At 42.8% G+C, this 12,577-nt stretch overlaps 1 protein-coding gene across 1 annotated transcript in view; it reads left to right on the forward strand.

The window, feature by feature from the left end:
- The window catches only part of LOC117605687 (uncharacterized), a 34,369-nt gene extending 22,385 nt beyond the window's left edge, over positions 1-11,984 (forward strand). Inside the window, exons 2-10 of the mRNA XM_034327296.2 lie at positions 6,315-6,672; positions 6,752-7,036; positions 7,114-7,387; positions 7,722-7,926; positions 8,047-8,231; positions 8,415-8,610; positions 8,794-9,006; positions 9,122-9,352; positions 9,508-11,984. Of these exons, the coding sequence (XP_034183187.1) occupies positions 6,315-6,672; positions 6,752-7,036; positions 7,114-7,387; positions 7,722-7,926; positions 8,047-8,231; positions 8,415-8,610; positions 8,794-9,006; positions 9,122-9,352; positions 9,508-9,680 (2,120 nt within the window). The 3' untranslated portion in view covers positions 9,681-11,984. The remainder of the gene's footprint in view (positions 1-6,314; positions 6,673-6,751; positions 7,037-7,113; positions 7,388-7,721; positions 7,927-8,046; positions 8,232-8,414; positions 8,611-8,793; positions 9,007-9,121; positions 9,353-9,507) is intronic.
- Positions 11,985-12,577: the final 593 nt, after the last annotated feature.

Genomic DNA, 12,577 nt, shown 5'->3' on the forward strand with positions numbered 1-12,577 from the left:
GAACGAGTGATAAATGAATGGTTTCGCTTTTATTTCGTACCGTAAGAACCGAGGTAACTCAATGAACAAGGGTGAAAAATAGCATCATTTATTAAACCAACCGAGCTGATGCTAAAAATAACGCGAGCATATAAATCATGGTAATGATAGGTTCGACGCGAGGGTGTAGCGATGGAAGCTCGATACGGGAAAGTAGAATCACAGAGAATATCACGGCAACTCGTAATCGTGCGACTGGAAAGCTCTTATTTGTGTGAACCGTTATTACATTCATTAGTGCAATCGAAACGGTGTTTACGCGGCTAGGAGCCTCGAGAATCACGATGCAACAACGCTCGAGCCGCGCCGCGCCTTCACCTTCTTCCATCGTGGCTTTCCTCGCTGTTTGCACAATACCTTGCTTTTGCACAAGCGAGAAACGCTCGAGCGTTCCGTAAGATGAGACGAGGACAAGGACAAGGCCAAGTTCATTCGCGGATCATCGCACTTTCTATCTCCTGCTGCGTTCCCAGACACGCAGCATCCTCCTTTATGTGCTCCTGTTTTCTTCTTGCTTTAGGAAAATGAAAATCATCGTAAATATTGTTCGATTAGGTATTTTGGAATAATACGGGTTTGTTAACGTGACGATCAATTATAATTTTAAGCCAAAGTCAAATTAGCTTTTATTGATATTCTTTGTGATTAATTTGGAGGATCGTGAAGTATTGTCTATAAGTTCAAATGCAAGTATCTTCCCATTAGCCAGTCTGACATTTTGATTCCTAGGTAGTCAACAGGAAGAACGAGGTCGCGAATCCACGATCAAGGCACAACATTAACAACGTGCCTGTTGCCGATACCGTCCCGTTACAATCTCACTTTTATTTGAACTTTACCTTTCGTTTGAACTTTAAAGCGCAGTCTCGTGACTCCCACGGTGGAGATACCTTAAGATATTATTCCTAGTTTTCCGATCTGTTTTAATGGAGGAGTTCGAGGTCGGTTAGTTAGCTCAACTTCATCGATTTCATCGTTTTCCAACCGAGCGAAGAAATTTTGTACTTCTTTTTGCGGGCATTCAATTTACGATGCTGTTGCGCAAGAGTAATCAATAATTCAATCGTCTAATTGTGCGGGAAATAATTTTCGAGATCGTCGTCGATACGTAATACGTAAAACGAAACCGTAACATCATCACGCAACAGGTTGGATTCCACTCTCACTTCCTTGCACGATCGCGATTCTATTTATAAATACAATATATTGTTGATTAGCCGTTGCGGTGCTTGTTTGTTGCGATCATTGTAAGGCGTTCTAAATAAATTAAGAGCGATGGTGATAAATTATTGATGGTAGATAACCGATCGCCTTAATCGAAACATCTTTCAATACGTTCGCGAAGATGGTAGATAAAACGAGGGTAGGAAAATATTAATTGACATATTTAATCCTGTTACGGTGCTTGGGAATTAAATTAAGTATGCGCCCTTTGCAACTTTAAGTGTCAGGCTAACACGTTGACTGCCACAGTGAAAATGTCCATGTATGGTCAGACACGCTGCAACTGTACTCGTGATACGATCGTTTCATTTTCACTTACTACCTTACGTAAATAGTGTACTATTGATAACAAATCTAATAATAATCGTGTTTACAAATCTACCAATCGTGTTCACAAATCTAACATTTTACGTATACATAATCTCATATACAATAGTGTACGCGTTTATACTTCTACGAAGCACAAGAAACGTGTCTTTCTCAAGACCAGGTTAATGTATTCTCAGCTTCCAAATACCATCAATTAAAAGGTAGAATACGTTCTATCTGAAGTATGAATTTAAAAGTTCAATCGCGTTCCAACGCAAAGGACAAACATCTTCTCGTGACACGATTAACGTCGAAGGTTTGACATTTAACGTCTTCGACGATCCCGTTTCGTTTCCTCCCTCTTTATTTGGCGTGTGAAAAGGCTCGATCACAGGCAACGTCGAGTAAGAACAAAGAGCTCGAACAAATTACGCGTTGCCGTCGTTGAACCCAGCGGCAAAAGATCAATTGACACGTGAGAGTTTCGGCATCCAGCCTCGCCCAAATTGAATGCATAAGAAAAAGTACTCTCCCGAATGAAAGACGGCTGTAAGTCGATTTGACACTCCTTTGTAAACCATCAAAAGACCCGACGGGATAAAAGTGTTAATATGGACACTGATGACTCGTGTGTTCCCTGAGGGAAACTTAATAACGCAGAACATCTGATAAAACACATATTATTACGCACGCTATCGAGCTGACACGAAAATAACGCGTTCATGAAAACGTTTGTATTTATCCGTCCCTTTGAATCTGGTGTTCTCGTGCTTCCGTCAGAATTTCGTGTACCAAGATGTAATTACGCGATGGATACTTTCTTTTTCCCTCAAACTGCCTGTATTCTTGCACGTAGATCATATGTCGAAAGTTTTGAGAATTACTCGATATATAAAATTAAATTTCAATTTCTATTTCTCGAATGTTTTAGTGTAATTGGAGCGAAACTAATAGATATTATATTTCCATGTTGAGCATAGTTTCTTTTTAGCTATATTGAAATTTTGATTGCGATTTTCAAAAATTCAGTGTAGAAACAGAAAAAGGGATCGTCTGCCAGACTCGTCAGTGGGGCTAACGACAGACGATTCCTGCCCCAGACGCCTATAACCCCGCTTTTCGGAACTCCGGGGGACCGCCAGCGAGAACAGACTCAATCCCGCTGCCACCTGGCGGTCGGCGATTCGAGCTAAGGGCGTCAGAGTTATTGTTCGTCCCTATTTCACAAAATCTCAAAATAAATTCTGAAGGTTTCCGACGTTTTCTCAACTTCCACGTTCCATTAAATCACACAAAGAAACAGATTACACGTTCGCATTAATTCTTCCGCGACCCAGTTGAAATTCTGAAGGACCCCCTGTTTCATAAATCCCGGCCGTACCTTGCAATAGCCCACGCAATTACACAGAGTCTCTTAAACTCAACTACCATTTATCCCGGCGTTAATCCGTGTCCCGTGTAACACGTAAATTACAGCGAGTTACGCCAAAATTCGCAGGACGCGATCTTTCATCCGGCGCGGTTCCGTTTTCCCGCGAACATCCGTCTTCGCTTGCGCAAACCGTATTTTTACGCGAACCAGGTGGCGAAGGTGACGTTTCTCCGGACAGGACGAAGAAATTGCTCGGCTTATTACACAGCCGCATTGTTTGCACTCCCGACGACATTACTTCATCGCGCTGTCGTCGTAAAAAGCATCCGCGTGACGGCCTTTCCAGCCGGCGCGGCGACGTAGGTGGACTCTCTAGCCGGTCCGCGCTGTTCGAACTCATAGATTATGTAAACCGCCTTTCCTGGCGCGCTCTCCTTACGTAAAACTATGAAAATTATGTAACGAAAGGCGATACGCGGGACGCCGGATGATGACACATCGGCTGGAGGTCCATCGTTAGAAGTAACGCGTGAAATACAGTGAAAGTTGGGTCAAAATGACGTTTGATTGTTGTGACAAGTCATTCGACCGTTTCTAAGTACACCTCGTTAAACACCAATGGAGTCGTCGTCGCATGATCTATATTGACGTTTCCTTAACCCACAGACTGGCGCATTTTTGATGACACGAATGCTATTGTAGCGAATGAACATTGATCATTGTCATGACTGCCTGTGAACCACAAACTTCACCCGTTTATATCGTATTACAACCGGTGACTCGCCTACCGTTCTGCGATATATGCCAAGTCGAAAGAAATCGTCCGACAAAGGGTTAAAACTTTCCCTTTCCCAAGTTCATTTTCGGAATGCCTTTCGGTGTCCGTCTGCACGAATTTATTCACGCTTTCTACTTGTACCCCTCGTAAACGTCCTCGTACATCTACTTCTATTAGCTTTGCATACCATTCGCGGTGAGGAACAATTGAACGATCATTTTTGCGTTAGATGCGGAATGTTATTTCGCCAAATAATCTACCACGATTAACATGTTTCTTTTCGTTCGTGTCTTCCAAATACGGCTTTACGATCCGCAATTAACTCGTTCGTTAACGACTTCCTAGCTACGCAACGATGTTAACTCGAGGAAGTAAACAAATTCGCACCGAGTTACACGGGGTATCGACAGGTTAGAACTAAGTTTTCTGTGTCGAGAGTTTGAAGGATTAGTTAATATCTCGGACCGCAATAAACCGTAATCATCATCCTTTTCTTGTTCAGTGGTTAGGCAATCGGTTTACGAAATCACCACCAGGGAAAAGCAGCTTCGATCATCGTCCTTTGACGAATATCTTGTCGATATGTTAGAAAAGTCACGACAGTCCTTAGACAAATAGGAGCTTTCAACGTTGCACGAGGTCTGAAAGCTTTATAGCTGGCGAACGAGTGTCGGGTGGAAAAAAATTCGCATACCAAACGAGCGATATAATTCATCCGTGAAGAATTTTTACGTCGCGATGTCGGTCCGATGCAGGGTCGTAAATAATGCACGCCTATGCCAGTCGCGGACGAGGCCGACCGCCTGGCGTGCGACCGGATAGAATGGTGAATTACAATACTATAACCCTTTAAGCACACTGTCCATAGTTGTGCAGAGTAGTTAAAGTAGTGAAAAGTGACCCTCCGCGGATACCTTCTCTCCTTGAATATTACACGTGCAGCGAAACAAAGGATAATAGCTGCGCGATTAAAAGTGCAGTAAAACAGAAACGCTCTTACGGGCCTTGCAAATATTTTAATAATTACGAATAACATTCGCTCGGTTCGTGTTTGCAAAATTCGGATTGTAAATTGAATAATTGATGCGAACGTTACGCTATGTTGTACGTTCTTTAAGGATAGAAAAGGAAAGGACACGTCGCGCTTGAAATTGAGTCCCGGCCGTGTCATTACTCAACAGAATAATTGCCAGTAGCACAAAGACCGATTAACTCATTAATTATGACGGCTACGGGATTACAAAGTAAGCACAACACGTGAATGAGAACTACGTGAAGAAAATGTTATTAATTTGACGGTCGCGTTATACCTTTTCACATTTCTTCGCCCGGTATTTTCCCCTTAATTACCGCGATGCTCCACTGAGTACCGCGCGCGGTTTTCACAACGCGTCAATTCCGCGAACCGCGAACTAGCAATTATGGAACAAGTCCGTATCGCAATTTCATTTTTATTTCGACGTTCACCATTTTGATTTCGACCCGATTACGTGCATCCGTGGAATATTAATCTCAGTCGAACTTACGTCTCACCGGTTATATTATTGTTCGTCGAAAAAGAATCAACCTTTTCCCGCGATCTTTGTAACACCATTGAAAATCGCATCCTCCGAAAAATCTGACGAAAGTCACGCTTTAAAAATGATTTCCGCCGTCGTTTGCGCGAATAAACGAGCAGAAACTTGGTAATTTTCTGCTCACGGTTGTACGCTTTGCGAACCGGTTCTTTGACGCGCGAGAAAATCACGCTCGCTCGTGACGGTTGAAAAAATCAGTACGTAGGTCAGGAATTTCGGATTGCGTGGCGTTCTAATTGAGAAAGCAACGATTAAGTGGAATATTGATCGTAGCTAATGTTTTCTCGACGCGATGCAGAGAAATCTACAGATTATCTACAGGTAAACCTAATCCGATCCTTTTATCGGAAATAACATGGGCGATGGATTTCTGTGGAAATTCAAGCTTCGACCACGTACAAGTGACTTGGTAGTCAACTGGGGGGAAAAAGAAACCTGGAAATTTGATTGCTTTGTGCTCAAGCACAGAGTTTCTTCAGTTTCTGCGGTTGGATCGTATTCCCTCGCTTACTTTTATTCTGTAGCCAGGATTATGACAAAAATTCGCAAAAACTCGCTAACGAGTTTCAATCGCGGTTTTCTTCTGTTTTAAACCCGCGCCTACACGTGGTGTATGGTTTTCATTCAGGTCGAGAGAAACGGTGAAAACTTCTGAAATGTTTTGCCACGCGTATAGCTTTCTTCCAGCAGTTTCGTTCCATCTCGCCTCGCAATGTAAATGTTGAAACAATCTAAATCTTAAATAGCACGTCTCAGTTACACGTGTGGTATAAAGTGAAACGTTGTAATTAACGTCTAAGAGATGGCATATAGTACCGGAACGAGCATTTTGTACGCAATAAATAACATAGTGCATTGTTCATCCTCGAGTAATTAGCTAAATATAGAACCATCATGTTTCAGATTTTTTTTAACGTAGTTAAAAATTAGTGACTATTTTTTCTTCACATAACTCTTAGGGAAAGTTTTGTTAATTACAGAAACGTGATGGTAATTAACACTTTAACGCTTACAGACCTGGACACTGATCAAACAGCTGCATCTTCCTTCTGGTCTCCTACCCTCAAGACTAGCAACCTCTTCGACGATGCCGCGAACTTTTTCCCCTCGAGCCACGGTCTGGTGCAAACTCACCCGACCGGAAATGTGTTTAGAAGTGGATTCGGTGGCATCGATAACCTTGGTAGCCGAGGGGTGACTGTCAGGCCACCAAGGACGAGACCACTTGACTACAGCGAACGAGCCACCGCTGAACTTAGACGAAATCCGGCGCTTTCATCCCCTGACGAGTGTGCCAGAGCTTGTCGCGAAAACGAACCACCCAGGATATGCTACTATCACTTCACCCTCGAATACTACACGGTCCTTGGAGCGTGAGTGTTCTACATTCTTAAATACCCACCTTTCAATTATGACTGGAATATCATAATAATATTTTTTTATAATCCACAGCGCGTGTCAAATTTGCACCCCTAACGCGACTAACGTCGTCTGGAGCGACTGTCAGTGTGTCTTGGCAGATGGTGTGGAAAGAGGTATTCTAACAGCTAACAGAATGGTACCTGGGCCTAGTATCCAAGTATGTCAGGGTGACAAGGTCGTGATCGACGTAGAGAACCATATCGAAGGTATGGAAGTTACCATTCACTGGCACGGTGTGTGGCAAAGAGGAAGTCAGTACTACGATGGCGTGCCATTCGTTACACAGTGTCCCATTCAAGAAGGTAGCACGTTTAGGTAAGAATATTTTTATACTTAAATCATTGATCATTTTTTAATATTTCCAGCATGCTTTAACCATGATTGATTCATAGGTACCAATGGATGGCAGGAAACGAAGGAACACACTTCTGGCACGCCCACACTGGCCTCCAAAAGATGGACGGTCTTTACGGAAGCATCGTAGTACGTCAACCACCGAGCAAAGACCCCAACAGCCATCTTTACGACTACGATCTGACTACCCACGTAGTCCTTATCAGCGATTGGTTCCACGAAAACGCGGCCGAACGGTTTCCTGGACGTCTCGCTGTTAATACGGGTCAAGCACCTGAAAGTGTGCTGATCAACGGAAAAGGACAATTTAGGGTAAGACACTTGAAACTTCTTTCTGCTTCTTCGATAGATTCTTTCTTGGAAGTAGAATCTTCATTGCATCATAATCATACGTGAAAGTATTGAATTTTGTGGTCAATTTAGTAGACTGCCTTCGTCTAAATAACGTTACTTTATACTAAGTACAGTGTAATGAATGTTATAACGTGAAATAATGGACAGCGATCGCATGGCTCGTCGCAATAAAGGCTCGTAACAGCCACCTTGATCAAGTACAAGCACAATAATAGAGTTATGGGCCATTTAGCTTTCATTTATTGCAATCATTAGGGATCGTATCATTACAGGATCATATTTTTGCCCGCAGGATCCCAATACAGGTTTCATGACGAATACGCCACTGGAAGTGTTCACCATAACACCGGGCCGTCGTTATCGCTTCAGATTGATCAATTCCTTCGGGTCAGTTTGTCCATCTCAGATCACGTTCGAAGGCCACACTCTGACCGTGATCGCGACCGATGGCGAAGCCGTGCAACCGGTCAACGTGGAGACGATCATTTCGTTCTCTGGTAAGAAAAAAATTGCTCGTCGCACGATCATTCCTTTCTATTTTGTACCGTTTTAACGCGGAGGGAAAGCGGTTTTAATTACTCGTCGTTAAAGTGAAATGCCTCTTCGATGATTTCCAGGCGAACGATACGATTTCGTTATAAATGCGGATCAACCGGTCGGCGCTTATTGGATTCAAGTTCGTTCGCTCGGCGAGTGCGGAATTCCGCGTGCCCAACAGTTGGGCATATTGCGTTACGCGCGTGGTCCATACCAACCGACAACCACGGCGCCCACTTACGATTTTGGTCTTCCACAGGGTGTTGTAAGTATAATTGCGACATTGCACCGGGACATTTTCCATCTCCCTTAACGGTGCTGCGATCGGTACACTTGAAACAGCAAACTGAACCATTTCAGTTTTTCTCGATTGAAAGTCCAAATGAAACATTTGGGCAAACTATAATTTGAAATTTGAAATTAATTACGAAATCATGTTTTTATCCAGGTGTTGAATCCTCTGGACGCAATTTGCAATCGCGACCGCGTGGACGCGATCTGCGTGAGCCAGCTGAAGAACGCCCGTCAGGTCGATCAAGGAATTCTCCAACAGCGTCCTGACGTGAAAATATTCTTGCCATTCCGTTTCCTCTTCTACAGGCCAGAAGAAGTCTTCCAGCCGCAAACCTATAATCGATTCTTAGGTAAGAGTCGACGATTTCGAAACATCTCGAACACGATCAACGATCGCTCGTTTCTTTCAGAGGATAGCTTCTTTTTTCCATGCACCAGCGAACGCAATCTCGTTCATTATCATTGAATCTATTAAATATCGGAATCCGATCGATCCGCGTAACCGTTTGTCATTTCGATTGGTGTGTTTGCAGTCGCTCCGACCGGAGATCATGTAATCTCTCTGGTGGATGAAATCTCGTTCACGTTTCCGCCGGCGCCTCCGCTTTCGCAAATCGACGACATCCCGCCCGAACAATTCTGCAACGGGGACAACAGACCAGCTGACTGCGGAGCTAACTGCATGTGCACCCATCAGGTCGATATCCCGCACAATGCGGTCGTCGAAGTGGTTCTCGTCGATGAAGGTGCGATTCTACTTCAAAAGAGATTAAACATCGAAATCACGAATACTTAAGTGCAGCCGTCAAAGTGTCAACACGGAATTTACAATTACACACCTGTCGATTATTATTTTTACAGTACAACAACCAAATCTTTCGCATCCGTTCCACTTGCACGGTTACGCGTTCAACGTGATCGGTATCGGTCGTTCGCCCGACAAGAACGTGAAGAAGATTAATCTGAAACACGCGTTGGATCTCGACAAGAGGGGTCTTCTCAATCGACAGTTCAATCTACCACCTGCCAAGGACACTATTGCTATTCCAAACAACGGCTACGTCATTTTCCGCTTCCGTGCGGATAATCCTGGTAAGCGGAGCTGCACCATTACGCGTGCAATCCCATGGAAAATATTTAATATCCTCAAACAACGCTGCCAGAACAGTTTTCATCCAACTCTACCAAGCTGGATACTTGAAACTGAAAACCCTCCTATTACGATGATTAACATTCTTCTTTTTCAGGATACTGGCTGTTCCATTGTCACTTCCTATTCCACATACTTATCGGAATGAATCTGATTCTCCACGTCGGAACGCACGCCGATCTTCCACCTGTGCCGCCGAATTTCCCAAGATGCGGGGACCATTTGCCGCCCATAACACCGCCCTCGCTATCGTTGGACTCGTTTCACTGATCGATCTTGAAGAAAGTCAAAAGCAAAGGAAATCGAGGCGGTCCAAAGCATACACGATATTCTTAGCGTATTCCTGTAAAGTAGTCACGGTATGCTGTAGCGAATCCATTTCGTAATTTCTTCCTTTCGTCGGGTCGTTCGTCGAGGATCGTTTCGCAGTAAGAGAGAGAGAAAAAAAGGGAAACAGAGACAACTGAAGAGTTATCCTCGAAAACGAGGCGCAAAGACAACAGACAGTAGAACGAGTGTCTTTGATCAGACACGGTAAATATACCGCTCTTGGTGCCGCGACAGCGATCGTTCCCGAACGACGATTACGACTCTGCGTTGGCAACAGTCGATATTTATTAAGTACCGGATGCTTTATTCAACTACCTTGCGTCCAATCTCTTCAATTCGGCGACTTTAATTAACCGTATTTAATTGGCCGGCATCCTTCGTACGGTGTAAAGCATCCGGACAAATTACGTAGGTACTCGCGAATGTTACTAACATTTGTAACTCTGTAAATAATGTAGAAATAGTCGTTACATTTAACGAGACATTAACGGGGAGTGTTGGGGTAAAAAGAAAAAAATGAAAAAGAAAAACAGATATAACGCGCGGTGGAATCTGCGAGACAATGTGCAGCGAAGACCTTTCACCGTGAGACGGTCGATCGGTGATCATTAGAGAAACGCTGTTTAAGGAAACTCGATCCGTTCGATCCAGATGATCGTGGCCGCTTCTCGGACCAGATCCGACGATGTAACGCTTCGGTTAGTTGGATCGAATCCAGGTTCCTAAAGTGGCCTTAGTTAGGGAGAAAATTCGTGCTCGTAATTAGAGCATGCTACTTTCGTTCTTGTCCTTGTCGGCCATTCGATTACGGCAATTAGAGTGAACAGAAGTAAACAACAACGAAAAGGAAACGAGAAGGAAATATTTAGTTATTGCCTAATGTGTAAATGAGAAAAAAGAAAAGTGAAAAAAAAAAAATGGTATTCTTAGAGATTAGTGTCAAGGAAGACGGGAGAGGTGTCAAAGAGATTCCCGACGTAGCCGTGGCGGTAAAATGCGTTCCATTCGGTATTTCCATTCACCCTTACGAAACACGCGCGCCAGGTTACGTTGTTTTTTTATATATATATTTTTTTTTACTCTCTCTAGATCGATTTAACGATTCCATTCACTATTTATTTGCTCACCGGGAAATTTCGATGCGAAAACATCACTCATTGTTGTTCACTAGAGATGGGATCGAGTTTACTTGAAATCTGACCTGATGTTCCATTTCATACATTTGCAAAGTATTTCATATTTACAATAATTTCAAAATTAACAAAATAGTAACTCGATGAACTTGCATTCCATCTTTAGTATTGACACACGATCGTCGTGCCGGAACATAGACGAGTGATCGATTGGCGAAGTCAAACATTTAATCAACAAGTCCTTTAATCCTTTTGTACGAGAGTCAATGAAGTTTGATCGTGTAACCCTCGAACGCGGCGAACTTTGTCGCACGCCCCTTCTACACATATACATTCGCACATATGCATAGTTGTACGTTTATTCATGGTGCCTCCGTTTTCTTTATCACGAGTGGAGAAATACGTTAAACGATTACTCGCAAACTCACAATTCACGAACGCTTTAGCAAGCTCGACCGTACAGCGATCGTGGCAAGGTGCATGTTCACTCAAGATCCTTGCACCGGCTCGCGAATCGCGCTTTGTAGATAATAACCCCCCATTTTTTTTTGGTTGATTTCGTTGAATACGCTCGAGACGGAGCCGATAAAACACGAAATACTCGATCGCGACGATTCGTGGTTCAGCGACGCGACGATGAGGCTAACGAGCGAAATGTTGTTGGTGCACGCTTGTCCTTTAACGTGTCTTTTTGTTCTCACGATTCACCTCGATGTCGCCATAATTTATTTTATGGAATTTATGGCGAGGAAGTGCCACGTTCGAAACGACATCCGGGGTACATTCTCCCTGGTATCGTTTGCGGATAAAACGTGTACATTTAATTGTCGGTTAACCGAGACACGAGAATCGATTCTTGCTTTCGAGGATCGTCGAGGGTTTATGTTTTAATTGGACAGCTTTGCTTTTGCCGGAACAACGAGACCACGTTCTGGTGTATCGTCGGTGGTGATAGGTTTCACAGGCTAAGTAGAACGTGCCTGTCGTTAGTCAGACGTTCGTTAAGTCGATCCTTATTTATTTTTAAAGACATTCCCTTCATTGTATTTAACGTTATCGCGAATTTTCTTTACCTTTGCTTAATTTATTTCCCTTCATTCTTTTTCAACCATGAGCCTTTCTATATTTTTCCTTCGAAAATCATATGGATCCTTCGTGTTTTATTTAAAAAAAAAAAAGAATGTCTGTAATCATTTATTACAGAGTGTAATTATTAATATAACGATACGCCTCTAAGAGATTCGAACGTTATCGTCCACGAACAGAGATGAGTATTCGTGTTTTTGTACAGGTAGTATTTAAGCGAGTAATTCGCGTATACTCCGTTATCAGATAAAGATGTACATTTAATAATAAATTTGTTTTTAAAAATTCCTCTACCATTTCGCGTTCGAAGAGAACCATAAAATCCCCTTCTTCCTTTTATATCGTAAAAGGAGATTGACTTGACTTTCTAAAAATGTCACGAGTAAGTACCGTACTAGAGATTAGAGTACTGTTATCATTTACGTTAACAAGTTCCTTAATTAATGATATTGCAAAAATAGCGGTACTAAGGCTCACTCGATTAAACTCCGACATGTGATCCTTTCCAACTAATTAACTACGTAAGAGTGAAAAATGCAATGAAATGATCGGCTTAAAAATATTTCTTTTTCCATACTCAAAAATATAAATTCTTGAAATATTGTTCGTGATCTTATA

This window comes from Osmia lignaria, chromosome 14 (genome assembly GCF_051020975.1).
Source record: "Osmia lignaria lignaria isolate PbOS001 chromosome 14, iyOsmLign1, whole genome shotgun sequence".
Classification (NCBI taxonomy): domain Eukaryota; kingdom Metazoa; phylum Arthropoda; class Insecta; order Hymenoptera; family Megachilidae; genus Osmia; species Osmia lignaria.